Here is a 16536-nt window from a genome sequence, read left to right as displayed (position 1 = left end):
GCTGCTGGGGCCTACTGAGACTTCCTTTTGCAAGCATACTTGCTATAACCATAGACACCTAGGGCAGGACAGCATTTTTATACATGACCCTCACCATGCTGGATCAGTGCATGGGCCACACCTTTGTGACAGTTTTTGCTATGAATATAAGTGGTGTCCCTCATTTATCCATGTGTATTTTATTATTTTGTCCACTATATGCATGTGCATATCTCCATTGAACAGGCTTTCCCTCTTCCAGCAAGAGCCCACTGCTTGCTGAAAGAGAACTGAAAGAGAAAGGGTTAATCTGCACACTCAATGTTTAGATATGTGCTGGTTATAAAACCTGTAGTTAGAAAAGGGGTTTCCCCAATGATATACACTGTATATTTCTGTTTGTAATGGGGTGTGCTACCTATGACAACCAATTATATTCCAGAACACAAAAACAAAGGGAGGGGAAAAGGAGTTGTATCGGTAAGGTGCACACTGTATATAAAAATTCACTTGTATTGATACTTCTTTAAAAACATTTCCGTTTACCGGATATAGTCACAGTAGTGAAAAATAGAGTTAAAACCGATTTTAAGTTTAACAAGATGTGCTCGAAGATAGAAAATATGTGAAAAATAAATAAAAGAATCAAATGTCTGCTCAGTTCACTTTTCACTTATTACTAGAAAAATTATAAGGGTGTATAAATTTCTAATCACTCCTTGATATTGTGTACGTGTAAATGCCCTTTACGTCTTCAAATTTTGTATATTATATAGTATTTCAAAATAAAATACTTTCCCCAATCTGGTGTATGTGTATATTGGGTATTACCAGTAATTATATTCCAAATAAAGGTAGAAATCTGTATGGTGCAATTAATTCACTCAGGGTTCTTCCTGTGAATTAGATATTTATGCCCTTATTTATCAATAAGTGATAAATTTCACTGTGAGTGATAAACTGCATCAGCCAACTAGCTCCTAACTGTCATTTTTCAAACTCAGTCTGTGACATGGAAGTTAGGAGCTGATTGGCTGTTGCAATTTATCACTCACAGCAAAATGTATTACTCGTTGATAAATAAGGGCATTAGTATTCTAGAGGTTAATCTGGTAATGTTTCAAATCACCAGTCACTGGAGACAGCTTGTAACTGTCTGTTGTAACTTGCTATACTATAGCAGACATACTCATATTTTAATCAATGGACACATTTGTTTCATTCCCCAATGTTGTACTCTTACACCGTTCATATGCTGGTTGTTATTATAACCAAAAATATTGTATTGGGATAAATGTTATTGATCAGTGAGCTTATTGGTATTAATCAACCCATTTAGGTATATCAAGTATAATGCTTTTATCAATTAAAGCACTCTAATATAAGTATGCCTCACTGTTTTAAGGCTTACTTTATTTGCTCACAGTACATTATTAAACACATTTAATGAACAGAATCAGAAGAATCAGAATCGGTTTATTGGCAACTATATCAGTACATAATACAGGAATTTGTTTCCGATGACCACAGCTCTCAGACAAGATACAACACATGACATAACATAGGGAAGAGAAGCATGACGGATACTTGAGTACATGTTACGTGTATGACGTGAAATGGGCTAGGCAATTGTCGAATTAACCAAGATAGTTGCTTGGGGGAAGAAACTGTTCCTGTGTCTAGCAGGTCTCGCCAGCCGCAACAGGTTTTTAAATGAATACTGAGTAGAAATTACTCTCGTAGTCGATTGACAGTGTAACTGGCCAATCCACTACATATTTAAGTGGTAGATGTTACAATTATTTATTTATTGGATTGAATTTATAAACGATGGAGAAAATACTCAATATGCTATTATATACTGGTTCTCAGGAACTGATACAGTGATACACAACAATATATAATATTTAAATTGGCATCTATGTCATATAGTGAGTATTGCTTACAGAAAATATCAAACATTTTTGGTTCTCCTATGCATCATAGTATCTCTTATCATAGATGTTTATTATTAATACCCTAAAATAAGGACAGATAGGGAAAAGGACATAAGAGAATGCAGCGTTTACTAGATTACTGAGATCTCCCGTTTAAACCACCTGCATATTATTCTCTTTATCCCGCCTAGGTTTAGATGGCTTATCCGTAAATCATACTGGAGACAAATGTGTGCATGTTCATTGAAAGATTGTAGTAATCCTATGGGTATTGCTGGAACAAAAGTAAGCCACTGTTTGCAAAAATACACATTGTTGGACTCTGACAGGCTGTCATGGAAACAAGTCATTCTCAAATGTGGATTCATTGTATTAATATTACAAAGTGATCATTTTGTGCATCATGATGTTTTAGTTGTACTACAAAATGTTTTTCTAGCTACATCAGTAGTATTGATGTATTACTTTTATGGAATACGGAATTCATATTTTGGGTAAGGTAGTAGGATACCGGATTGATACTGTATTTCCCTTATTGTCATACTTACCTGGTCCAGGGAAAGAGTCTTTTATTTACAACGGCACACTGGATTCAGTAGTGTTTGTACTGCAGCAGCCTTCAGGCTCATCAATCTACCAAATAGTAGCATTCTGGTGGGAAGCCAAACTGGTGTAACAGGGAGAATGTGCAGATAAGAATCTGTATAAAACGTCCTATACCAATAAAATTGCACTGCCAGGCAAAAGAAAAGGGACTGGAGAGGAAGTGAAGAGGAGGAGCAAGCAAAGGCAGATAAATTAGATGTAAAGGGGTAGAATAATCAGAGTCAGTAATTGGAAAGATTGAATAAAAACTGACGAGTAATTAGTGCAGCAAGGAAGAACACAGGAGAAATATTACAGGACAGTTTAAGCACAAAGCTGGTGGGGAAACAATCAATAGGAAAATAAAATTAAAACTGTATTACGTTTACATCATATTTGTGTATTTAGAGTAAGTAACAATGTTTTTTTGAGGATGTAGTCAAAATGACGACATTTGAAATGTCAGGTATGATGTTGATATTGTTAAAATATTGACATGCGGCATGTGCAGAATACCGAGATGTGAAATGCTGACATTCTGCATGGACAGCATGTTAGGGGGGGGGGGGGGGGTTTGGATGGGATTGGGCTGTGGGAGGGTAGGCTAGGGTTGGGCTACAGGAGGGGAGATTAGGTTTGGGCTATGGGAAGGGAGGATAGGATTAGGCAAACGGGAGGAGACGATAGGGTTCGGCTGCGGAAGGGGATAATAGAGTTGGACTGTGGGTGGGGAGGTTAGGGCTAGGCTGTGGGAGGGGAAGATAGGGATGGGCTGTGGGAGGAAAGGTTAGGGTTGGGATAAGGGAGGGAAGGAAATGGTTGGGCTGTGGGAGTGGAGGCTAGAGTTGAACTATGGAAGGAGAGGATAGGGTTGGATTATGAGTGGGGAGGATAGGGTTGGGCTGTGGGAGGGGAGGCTAGAGTTGAACTATGGAAGGAGAGGATAGGGATAGACTGTGGGTCGGGAGGATAGAGTTGGGCTGTGGGAGGGAAGATTAGGGTTGGGCTACAGGAGAAGTGGATAGGATTGGTCTACAGGAGGTGAGGATAGGGTTGGGTTACAGAAGAGGAGGATAGGGTTGAGCTGTGGGGAGGGGGGGATAGGTGTACTGCTGTGGGGAGGGGGGGGATAGGTGTACTGCTGTGGGAAGGTAGGCTAGGGTTGTGCTTTGGGATGGGAGGTAAGGCTTGGGCTGTGGGAGGGGAGGTTAGGGACTAGAGGGAAGGGTTCAGATTAGGCATACTCAGTGCTGGAAGTCATCGACAGGATGAATGTTGACCTGGTCAACATTATTATTTATTACCAGTTATTTATATAGCGAATATTTGGCCATTCACATCAGTTATGAATGTTAACATGATATATATTGACAAAATATACCTAACCTGTTTATTGTCTGATGCAGTCTTATATGGAAAGTTCAACATATTTTCATTTTGCCTACTGCAAGTGTTGCAATAAAATAATAAAGCATTAAATGAAAGGTTGTACTATGTTATTTTAACTGAGTTTTATATCTTAATACCCCTTTCACACCACATAAATAACCTGGTATCGACCCGGCATATTGCCGGGTCGACACGGGTCAGTGTGCAATGTGAAAGCGCCATGGCAGAAATCCCGGGTCGCCTGACCCAGCAATTCAACCCGGGAATAAAGCAGTGTTATTCACGTTTTGAATACCGGGTCAATGGCAGCATAAACGGGATCCCGGGTCGATGCAACCCGGGACCCGTTCACTCTGCAACAGGGAGAGGCGGTGCAGAGATGATACCTAAAAAGACAAATCTATAATATAGTATTGCTAAACAACCAAAATAAAAGTAAATCCCATTCAAAGAATGGTCAAAATAAAGGTTTATGGTACCTGGTCACGAATTTTAATATAAACAAACTGGTGGAAACTGAATTAAAGTGGTGCTATTGAATAATAAACCTATGTTACCAATAACCATGTTACCTTTTGCTGTCAGCTTCCATTATAAATAGTGTCTCTTTATGAGACAGAGTCATAGAGGATTGTTTTGACATCAAATGGAGATTTCCCATCTCATTACTTTTATAGTGTGATATATTCTTCTCTGTGCATTGTATTGTCAGTGCAATAACTGATGATACATGGCCATAATTAATAATTTATCAATTGCATATTTGTATTTTTCTGTATGCTTCAAATAGAACTAGAACTTGTTTTAAAATAATGGCATTCTCATGATTTGACTTCCCTTACAGTCTGGACTGGTATATACAGAGGATGAGTGGGAGCGAGAATGGAATGAGTTGCTCAAGTTGGCCTCCAGTGAGCCTCGTACACACTTCAGCAAGAACGGAGGGTCTGGTGGTGGGTAAGTTTACAGTTCCCTCAAACCTTTTGCTGTAAAATCACCTGTGGGGAGAGTGTATGGTGTCCTAGGAAACAGACTCTACCTGCGAGTTATATGTATGAAGCTTCTCTCACAGACTGCACGATATGCCAAATATATAATCTCCTTTTAAGTAGGTTCATTGAAGATATTTTTTTTCTCTGTGCAATCTCTCTGTTTGTTTAGAGAATCCCTGCCTCAGTGGCGCATTACAATCGTTATACCTATTCACATACACACACATATACACACTAGGGTTCATTTTTTCTGAGAGTCAATAAACCACACTAGCACAGAGAGAGTATATAAATTCCACACAGTTATAGACATGGTGTGACTCAAACCCAAGACCTCAGTGCTGTGAGGCAGTAATGCTAATCATTATATAAACCGTTCTGTCCCACAGAAGCACAATGTAGCAATTGTGTTGTCTGTTTCTCCCATGACCTGAACTACTTTACACTCCATAGCTGGAATTCAGTTGCTCAGTGTACCACTGCACAGCACTGCAATGGGGTGCTAGGTAAAAATAGATAATGGTGAAGTTCATTCCCAGATTGTTCCAGAGATAGTATGCAGCCATGTGCGCTGGATTGAATTACCTCTATGTATTACTTTCCTTTCTCCATCTCTCTTCAGATACATCTCAAATATTTTTATACTGTAATTAGCTCTTTGTTATAACTGTATGGTCAAGTAAAATAAATGTGTTGTATACAGTAGACAATGCAGTCAATATACACAGCCTGCTCCTTATCCTATCCAGCTTATTATACACATTAGCAGTTTTCTGGTTATTAGTCACTGTGTTACCATGTGTACACCCTAGCATAGAGTATGCTCATATTGGTTGTCTGCCCTATTCAGAATGTGTATATTATTCTTGTGTAACCAGAATGAGCCTGATTCTGATGCTTCTTAGGTTCGTTACCTGCATTTGAAGATGCAGCATTAGATCACCATCGCAACAATTGCTTGGGTCAGCAGACCTCTGCCCAACCCTAAGGTTGCTCAGAATGTCCAGCTGCAGAGGCCAGGAATGCTGCATCCGACAATGCAGTCACTGGCTTCGGCACACCCTTAAAATGCTGGCAACATTTCAGAGTGATGAACTTTCCTCTTCCCATCACTGCCCCCAAACTGATTGACAGACCACGGCTTCCCCCACACTGTGAATGGAGACGTAGCAACATTGCGGCACATGCGCACTCTGCTGCAGGTGCAGTAGAAAAAAATATTGGACAGCTGCGACCAAATCGGCAGCCAACTGAATCAGGCCCTGAATGTATAAAAAGTTTTGCAGTGTCTGCAGAACTGACTCTGACTGTGGCACTGACTCCGGAATGTTTTGGACATTCTTGGGCAATGACTGGGAAGTGGCTAAACAGACGCAGAAAGATATTCCATCGGATGGGTGTGTTATGGGATGTCTAAGGAGTGGTTAAGAACTCAGACGCTTAATCGTGAACATTGGAGGCCATACACTGCCGGAGATTCCGCACCTAGCTGGAGGCCTATTGTTGTGATTGCAGTTGCACAAAGTGGGCGTCCCAGCCCTTTGCACATTCAGTAGCACGCTTGTACACCAGGGGTAGTGTTTAAAGTCACAGACGCAACTACAGCAGAAGACAGTAATGCATTTGCTGCAGCTTGAGACTCAGAATCAGCCCTCATGTCCAGAATTTAGTTTGGTCGCTTCCATCTTGATAAATCTTGTCACTACTGTTATGAGTGTTACATGGGGTCTGAAAGACAGAAAGCACCATTAATTATCACTATTTGTGTACAATCTGGCATTTGATGGGCATGGTAGAGTTATTTATTTATTTAATAAACTGGTGCAAGTATCCAGTAGTGTTACTGCTAGAGGGAAATAGCTTATTGGTTGCTATGGGTTACATCACATCTCTTCTATTAGCATCATTTTGCTTAAGTCAATATTAACGCATTTTTATGTACTACAGTATTTTTTCTGTCTCTAAAAACAATTATATTTCAAGCAGAAAAATGAAAATAATAAAATGCCCTTTTTATTTTAAATAAGCCTGCAAGCATTCCTATAAATTGCCTGACAAATGAAAGCTCAAGGCTTAAATATAACCATATCCAGTTGACAATTGATAAGAATATTTTTTCCTATACTTGTCACTGTATAGGTTAATAAGAAGTATTTAATGAGAATGCTGCACTAAAAGCACATGTGTGTTGAGGTAAAACTCATTTAGCAGCTACTGAGTTGAGCATATACTTAAGAATGACATTTGCCTGCTTGCTGGGAAAACCTGACTGTATGCAAATTAACCTGCAATGCAAATTGTAAATAAAATAAAAATGACTGCAGTGACTGCTCATCAAATAAAAGCGCATTGTATCACAGTAAATCAGGCATAATTACTTAGAATACAGATTTCTTCATTACTATCATACAATGAAACATTCCTGATTGTGATCAATTCCATATGTGACCGTTTTCCTCAGATAAGAAGTCCTGTATAAATTCTAATTCTGCATATGTAGTACCAGTGTGACATATACCATATAGAATAATGCAAGGGAACCTGTATAGGTACTGTAGATAAAGAAAACAAAAAGGAAAAAAAACAAATTGCTTAAAAATACAGGAGTGCTTACTTACAGTACTACCTTTGTGTTCTTTTTGCTCTCCCATACCTCAATAAAAGTCCTTTATTATTAATGTAAAAAAAAATGTCTTTACCAAAATGGGTAAAATTATTAAAATGTACTGTAAGTGTATAGTAGTGTGCACCATGATAGACAAAAAAAACACTCAAGGTAATACAGATGAACATATAGGGCCTGATGCTAAGATGTATGTATATGCGTAATAAACCATGTACAAAAAAGTTGTACGTAAAACAACCGCTATCGTCGTCCCAGGTCCTGTGAGACTCCACTAACCTTGTTTGTATTTTTTGCCAAAAATGCATATTAGCCACGATGCAATAATAATAAATGTGACTAGGGTGCACCAGGAGACTGCGCTGAGTAATTTGATATGCAACACCTGTATATCTGTGTGTCTCTGATCCGGCATACAAAGTGCTACAATGTAGCAGCCGCAGCTTTTTCCCAGTACAAGTTCCGTTATGCTCTGTATGCAGACTCAGTTGCACACAGTATACAAGTGCCGTATATAAAATTATTTAGCACAGTCTCCTGGTGCATCCTAGTGGTATCGCGTTGTGACTAAGATGCATTTGCGGCAAAAAAAGATCCCTGACGCTAGCAGAGATGCACGGGACCTGGCGACTCACTCGCACCATGTATCTCCCGCTGCATGATATATTGAGGCTAGATGTATGAGGATGCATCTGTACATCAGACACACTTGCAGCCATCAAAAACCATTTGCTCATTGTGACTGCCCCATTTCTAAACAATAAACACTTTCTGACCATGACCGTTACCAGCTTATTATATAAAGGCCTGAACTTGTCAGGCCTCACTTGCACTTTTCGTCCTGGAGAGCAGAGGCTGATGGGTCTTAGGAACAACAATATGTAATTGTGACAGGGGTTATATTGTTCATTGTAGTAGCAGGCAGGTGCTACATACTGGGTGGTCTTCAGTTTGCCGGCTGTCGGGATCCCTACAGCCGGCATACGACACCTTTTCTCCCTCTTGGGGATCCACGACCCCCTGGAGGGAGAATAGATAGCGTGGCGCACCACCGTGCCCACAAGGGGCTCATTTGCGCTCGCCCAGCTGTCGGTATGCCAATGGCACCGGTACGCTGGCCGCTGGGAGCCCGGCCGCCTACCACCCCTACATACTATATAAGTATCTAGAAATGTGAATGTGCCACTAATATCACATTAATCGCACTGTTTAATAATCATTACTTCATTTTGGGGGGGAAAAAATCGATTTTATGTTCAGTATAAAGCAGTTTGAAACAACAGTAATAACTTTAATAGTTTGGAATTAGCTTCAGTATGTTGTTTCGGTGTGTGTGTGTGTGTGTGTGTGTGTGTGTGTGTGTGTGTGTGTGTGTGTGTGTGACAAACTGTATGCAGGGCCGGTTCTAGACCTTTTGGTGCCCCCCCCCCCCCGACAGGCAAAGCAGGGGGCGTGGCTTCATGGGGAAGGGGCGTGGTCAGTTATGCTTTCTGTAGCTGTGCCCCCAGTACTGTGCCCTTAGTAGTTATGCCCCCTGTAGCTGTGCCCTCAGTAGTTGTGCCCCCTGTAGCTGTGCTCTCAGTAGTTGTGCCCCCAGTACTGTGCCCTCAGTAGTTGTGCCCCCAGTACTGTGCCCCCTGTAGTTGTGCCCCGAGTACTGTGCCCGCTGTGTAGCTGTGCCCTCAGTAGTTGTGCCCCCAGTACTGTGCCCCCTGTAGCATTGCCGCTTACAAAAAGAAAGAAATACTCATCATCTCCGCTCCTACTTCCCAGCCGCTGCTGCCCTCCGTCTCCGGCCGCCGGCGCCGCTCCTCGGATCTATGGGAGAGATGTCATGATACTTGTTAACTTCCTAATATTGTCCACCATATAATCCTAGAGTGTATGGGCAGGTTGGAGGTGGGGTTGGTGTGGCGCAGTGAATCACATCATCATAGCACTGCCTCTTTCCACACAATAACATGCTTTGTATCATTAGGTGCCTGGCATACCAATTTCTCTGGGGAATTTGCAATTCCAGGAGTCTGGTTTACTCTCGCAGGTGTCCGGGAGTGCTTTGGGAGTCTCCATGTATTCCATCAGAATAGGCAACTATGAACTGTATACATCTGTAGTCTTTAATGACATTTCTAATTAAATGTAAAATAAATGTTGAAGTAGAAGTAAGTGATTGTATAACATGACTTGTCTCTTGCTGATAGATGCTATCCTAGTATGCCTGGGCTGTTTTCATTTTTCCTTTAAGCCTCATTGCCAGATTGGCAGCATCTGCTAATGGGAAAAAAGTAAATTACATGTGTGGTGATAATACATTTTTAATCATATAAAACATCCCTATTTTATTCATCATTGTTAAAAATTGGGGCTTGTACAGCCATTTTAATTTCTCAATATACAGTATATACATTATACGGAATACAGGTTATGCATTTGCAATGAATAGCCCATGCCCAAAACCAGCAAGAATACATACATTTTCTCTATAGATCAGGAGTGTCCAACTTCTTTCTCAGAGTGCTATATTAAGACAGTAGGTTTGAACAAAGGGCAAGAAAATGTTTTACTTAGTTTCTCCCAGAAATTAGATAAGCATTTTTTGTTGAGCACCTCCTTGTGTGCCAGCTCAGAGCAGCCCCTTGTTTGCCAGCCCAAGACCTCCACCTTGTGTGCCAGCTCACAGAAGCCCCTTGTTTGTCATCCCAAGCCCTCCAGCTTGTATGTCAGCCCAGAGCCCCCTTTATTTTACTTACTTTTGCGAAAATGTTCTCCTGTTCTGCTTCCGCAGCTGCCGAGTCTGTGTGCATCACTGTACTAATGTCTTTACTGACTATCATGTGCAGCTGTCGTGAGGGCCAGCCTGGCGATGTCACTGCTGGGCCGGCCCCCTCTACAGGTGCAGTGGAACTTGTGGACTTGGAAGACTCTTGGCAGGAAGAGATTTGCTACCTCAGGAGGTGTCCGGGTCTCCAGGGGAATTCCGATTGAGGTAATGGGCTGAGTTTTGCAGACGAACTGTAGTTTGGCCGCCCCTACTATAGAGCAAAATACATAAATTTTGTCCCCGCAATCATAATACATTCTATGGCTTACAGTACACTACTTTAACATATCTGGTCCACAATGTATTTTTGTGGATAATGTTTAAGCACAGTAAGGAAAAAATACAAACAGAAGCACTTCTGTATAGTGGGGAAGTAGATCATGTACATCATTCTGTGCAAAATATATATTAACAGGTGCCTTAAAGAGCTTAGAAGAGGCGCAATGCAAGCATGCACAGGTGGACCAGCTGGGAGCAGACTGTTGTAGAGTAATTGTCCATGGCATGGTAGTAAAGTGATGGTTTGTTTTTTCAGTGTAAACAATTGTGCAGACTGTGACCATTGTAAACTCACTTTAAACTCCAATATTAACTCCCCAGCATCTTCATAACTTAGAGCCATACCTCAGAAATATACATACAGACATAGCCCTAAAATGTTTATTTTTAATCAATAATTTTTATTGGGTTTTTCAAGAAAAAAGAAAGGGGGTACAGAATAAAAAAGGGAAAGTGTACTGGGTAGGTACAGGTATATGTTGAATAATATACAAATAGAAAATAAACATATACATGGGGGTTTATTTACTAAGATTAGTGTTTCTGTCGAATTGGTGGGAGTTTAAACTCGAATTTTATCGGTCGTATTTTTCTGCAACTTTTTTAAATCATTTTCGGTAATTTACTAAACTGCCAAGTTTTCGTTTTTGATGTTTTCCGATGTCGATGTTATTCGTATTGTCGGGCAGTGTTTTACGGGAGTGATTAGTAAAACACTGCCGGACATAACCCAGTGAAGCCCGGCCGGATCAGTGAGAACGTGCAGGGCTTCATTGTGTACAGTATGAAAAGACTTTAAACAGTTAAAAGTGTAAAAAAAAAAAAGCATAACCAGCCTCGGGCTCTTTGAGCCGGCCCTGGTTGTTTAAATACCGTGGAAAAATTGCCTGGGCCCCCCCCGTATTTAGACAACCAGCATCGGGCTGGCCCTGGTTCCAAAAGTACGGGGGAAAAAGACGTAGGGGTCTGCGGCTAACCGCAAAGTTAATTGGGGTCACCCACAAGAGTGACCCCAATTAACCTTGCGGTTAAACGCAGACCGCAAAGTTACCATCATAGGCTAGAATTGAGCGGCGCTAAGCTCCATTTTAGCTGGTGCTCTACTCCTGATTGGCTGTGCGCTGCTAGCCTGTCAATCAGGAGAGCGCCATGACGTGGCGCTCCCTGATTGGCTGGCGGGATCTCCAGTGACAGCAGTCACAGGGGGTCCCAGCATTCGGTAAAAGGGGTTTCATGTGTACACATGGAACCCCTTTAGTTGCGTGGACCGGGATTTCTTTTTTTTTTATTATTCTACCTTTTGGATTACTACAGGACCGAAGAGGACCGAGCTTCACTGGATGGTTCATAAGTATAATTGTATTCCTTACAGGTACCCCGTGGATTCTTCAGGACAAGTGGACGTGATTCTCGGCATGTGATGTAGGTAAGTATGTATGAGTGTGTAAGTGTGTTTGAATAAAACTATACTTTCAAGGTGTGTGTGTGTGTTTTGTTTTGTTTGGGTATTTTTGTTGTTGTAGAACTACAGGTACCAGCGGGCTCGTTATTTCCCTGCATGCTGGTACTTGTGGTTCTCCAAGTACCAGCTTGCGGGGGAGGCTTGCTGAGACTTGTAGTTCTATGACAAAAATCTATATTCTTTATTTTACACAAACAAAGGCTATCAGTCCCCCATCCACCGCCCAGGGATGGGGGGCACAGCCTCGGGCTTCACCCCTGGTCCTTGGGTGCCTGGAGGGGGGAACCTCTTGATTTAAGGGGTCCCCACTCCTCCAGGGAACCCCAGCCAGGGGTGACTAGTTGGGGGGTGATAATGCCACGGCCGCAGGGACCTATATAAAAGTGTCCCCCGGCTGTGGCATTATCTCTCTGGCTAGTGGAGCCCGGTGCTGGTTTTAAAAATGCAGGGGACCCCTACGTCTTTTGTCCCCCGTATTTTTAGAACCAGGACTGGACGCATAGCCCGGTGCTGGTTGTATAAATATGGGGGAACCCCTGTGCATTTTTCCCCTGTATTTTAACAACCAAGACTGGCTCAAATAGCCCGAGGCTGGTTATGCTTAGGAGGGGGACCCCACGCAATTTTTTTTTTTTTTTTGACATATTTAAGCCACTCAGACACTTTCCCACAGATAAGCATGCATGGATCTCACTGATCCGTGCATGACTATCTGAACACGCCACCAAAAAGCAGGTCTATTTTAAAACTGCTTTTATTTACGAATTCTATGCTTTCCCGGCAGTGTTTGGCTATTGTCGGCAGTGATTCAGAATACAAATTCTTAGTAAATTACTGAGTTGTATGAAATAACAGCCGCTTTTGACAGATGGTCTGTTTATTCGTATTTGTGACCTCTGCCGGGAAAAACAATACGAATAGACTCAACACTGCAAGATTTGTGTTTAGTAAATTCCCGAGATGACACTTAGAAAAAAAAAAGCAAACTCTGGAAAAAATCGTGAGCTTAGTAAATATACCCCATGGTCGGAATACATACGTGGGACCGGCAGATGGGATTCCAGTTGTCATGGTCATATAATGTAATAGGATAATAACAAGACAATAAACATGGAGTCGTTATGTGAGAGGTGACAGGTAAGGGCCCTCAGTTATATAATCATGCCAGCTGAGCCACTTCATTAAAGCTGAATTAGCGGAAAAGGAACATGGGCAATACAAGGTTTCCATAAGGAAACTATGGTTACATTTAGATTTGATTAGGTCCAAATGGGGCGGGGAGGTTGTTTCCAGAACTCACCGATGGTGGCTTTATTGGCTACAAAAACATGGGCTAAAAAGTATCTATGGTGAGATGGGATAGATTCTTGAAATATATGTAAGCATGCGATAGGCAGGGTCAGGGAGATATGGTGCCCATCACCTTCATAATAAGGTAATCAGTCTTACCCTATAACGGGCGGATAATAGGACAGTTCCAGAAAACATGAAGAATGCCACCAATCTGACCACAGCTACTGTATGCCAACAAAATCTGAATTGTGATGGCCAGATCTTGTGCAATTTGTCAGGTAGATGCGGTAAAATTATTTTATATACATTTCAACATGGAAAATACATTTAGACATCTTAAATATAGAAAAAAATAAATGAGGATCTAGACTGATATCCAGATCACATTCCCAGTTCAGGGTTAGCCAGAGTTTTATCAGGTTGACCAGAGGTTACCAGTAAAGAAAAGCCGTGTCTGATTTGTAGGTATTTGTAAAAGTCAGTGGAAGGCAGGGAGAACGAGGATTGCAATTGAGTAAAGTACATAAGTACATCATTTACTGTATATATAGATCATGGATGGACTTCATACCTTTAGCACACCATGAGGACAAGTTCAGATTAGGGATTAGGTAGGAAAGGCATAGCAAAAAGAGATTGTACAAAGGTAGACAAAACTCTATGAGGCCAGACAGTTTATTCCAAGCCTTAAGAATTTCCAATGTTGCCCTGAATGGGACTCCAGAGGAATTTCTGGATTTAGAGGGGATCCATAAAAGGTCCATTAGGGGGAACGTAACTAACATGCCATGCTGTAATGAAACCCAGGGTTTAGAGCTAGAAGGATCTGACCAAACGCTGATTTGGTTTATTAGGCATGATATCTAGTATAATTCCAGATTAGGAAATGTTAGGCCCCCTATTGCTTTGGACATCAGTTCTTATCTTGCCAAATATAATTATTGAAAAGTGCATTAAATCTTTTGAGCCAGGAGAGGGGTAGGAGTCTAGGGATAGATCTAAATAGATTTTAGAATCTTGGGAAGAAGGGACATCTTGACAGTCATCATTCGACCCATCCAGGAAACCTCATAATTCAGCCAGTACTTAGTAAAGGCAGCCAAGTGTTTTAACAATGGACCACAATTAACATCAAACAGATTCTCCCCTGTAGCTGAGAGACAAATGCCTAAATAGTGTAGAGAGGAAGCTTGGCTATTATACTTATATTGCGACTTTTGGGTAAGCAGTAAACTAGATTGAACATTCAGTGGCAGGACTTCGGTTTTAGTGGTGTTTAATTTATAATACGAAGATGCTGAGTCTCTGGATGGGGGATGAAAATTAGGACGTTGTCAGCAAATAGACATATTTGGTGATGAGAGTCCTTAATAATAGGCCAGAATACAAATGATATCCCAGCTTTTGGGATGCTGGCTGTCACAATACCGGCAGCAGCACCCCGGATCTTAAAATCCCAATACCTCTTGAAAAGCTAACCTAGCCCTGATCCCTAACCCCCCCTAAACCTAACCCTTCTTTCTTGCAGCCTGACCTTAACCCCCCCCCCCAGCCTAGCCCTCCCCGGGGGTGCCCAACCCCAACCTGCCTCTCCCCGCAGCCTAACCCTAATTTCCTCTCCCTGTAGCCTTACCCTAACCCTCCCTCCGCAGCCTAAACCGAACCTCCCTCCGCAGCTTACCACTGTGGACTCCCAGTGGTGACTCAATCGGGATGCCGGCGTTGGGGATTCCGTCATCAGCATTTCGATTCATGTCGGGATGCCGGCATCCGCATTCTGAGCAGTGTCAATATTTCGGTGGCGGCATTCTGACTGGCAAGATGCTGAACATTGTTAACTTGACCACATCCCAATAGGTCCACTAAGGAGGGACGAGGAATGGACGTGTTCTGCAAGGGGTTCGATTGCCAATGCAAACACTAGGGGGCAGCCCTGTCTAGTACTATTACCAATAGTAAACCTTGAAGACAGAAAGCCATTACTGAAGACACAAGCACCTGGAGAAGAATAGAGTGAAAGGATAGAATCTAGAAACCAACCAACAAAGACAAATTGAGGAGGACTGCCTTCATATAACCCCAGTGAAGCCCTTTGAAGGCTTTTTCAGCATCTAGTGACAGCACCAGGAGCGGACTACCTGTTTGATTAAAATGTTCTTTGACACCAATGGGTTTACAGGTGTTGTCTGGGGACTGATGGCCAGGAATAATTCCCACCTGATCAGGGTTAATCAGTCCTGCTGGCATCGGGTTCAACCTGTTCACAATTAATTTGACACACAATTTGAAATCTGAATTCAGTAAGGAAATGGGTCTATAGTTTTAGGGATACACCAGGTCCTTGCCTGGTTTTAAGATTGTGATAGTCCAGGCTTCAAGCATTTCAGGTGGAAACTAATCTCAGGACATTTCTGCTTCAAACACTCGAAGCAAGATCGGACCGAAAGTAAATATAGAAGTTATCAGAAAACCTTCTGGGGTTGGTGCCTTGTCGCGTTTTAGAGTCTTAATAACGGATCGAATTTCACTTTCCGACCAGGGTGCAGTAAGAGATTCTAGGGACTGGTCCGTGAGGGTGGGCAGGAATAGATAAGAGAGAAAGACAGAGAAACAATCAGGAGTGGTTTGGGGTGTATTAGCATCATCTGCCAAATTATATAGAGGAGCATAATAGTCTGAGAAAGCATTGGAAATGTCTAGCGGGTTAGTAAACTTAACTCCAGAGCTAATATAACAGGCCTTAACTGAACCTCTGATCTCTTTCCCTCCTAACTTTCTAGCCAGGAGCCGAAAAAGCTCTGTTCCCTTCTACATACTGTAAAATCTTTGGTTTAATATGTCAATATTGGATTTAGCCTTGCGCATAGTATAGACCTCAAGTTCTCCCTTACTTTCAGGATAGACTTGGCAGGATCTCTAAGGAAAGAAGTTTAGTTTCTCAATATATTTGCGCTGCAGCTTCCCGACGTTTAAGTCTAGAGGAAATATGGATAACTGTCCCACAGAAAACCATCTTAAGGGCCCACCACAAGGTTGTTGGGGAAGTGTCATTAGGATTATTAAGTTGCAAAAAATCAGAAATGGAGGTTCAGATAAGTTGTTTCGCTACTGCCAAAAATAAAAGGAGATTATTAAATCTCCAGGGCCTAGAAACAGGGATAGAATAAGTAAGGTCC

At 41.8% G+C, this 16536-nt stretch overlaps 1 protein-coding gene across 1 annotated transcript in view; it reads left to right on the top strand.

Moving 5' to 3' along the window:
• The window catches only part of OTUD7A (OTU deubiquitinase 7A), a 461376-nt gene that overhangs the window by 369237 nt on the left and 75603 nt on the right, over positions 1 to 16536 (top strand). The window contains exon 9 of the mRNA XM_063926250.1: positions 4735 to 4847. Coding sequence (XP_063782320.1) covers positions 4735 to 4847 — 113 coding nt within the window. The remainder of the gene's footprint in view (positions 1 to 4734; positions 4848 to 16536) is intronic.

This window comes from Pseudophryne corroboree, chromosome 6 (genome assembly GCF_028390025.1).
Source record: "Pseudophryne corroboree isolate aPseCor3 chromosome 6, aPseCor3.hap2, whole genome shotgun sequence".
Classification (NCBI taxonomy): domain Eukaryota; kingdom Metazoa; phylum Chordata; class Amphibia; order Anura; family Myobatrachidae; genus Pseudophryne; species Pseudophryne corroboree.
The sequence above is the reverse complement of the archived record's forward strand: the minus strand, read 5'-3'. Positions and strand labels throughout refer to the sequence as shown.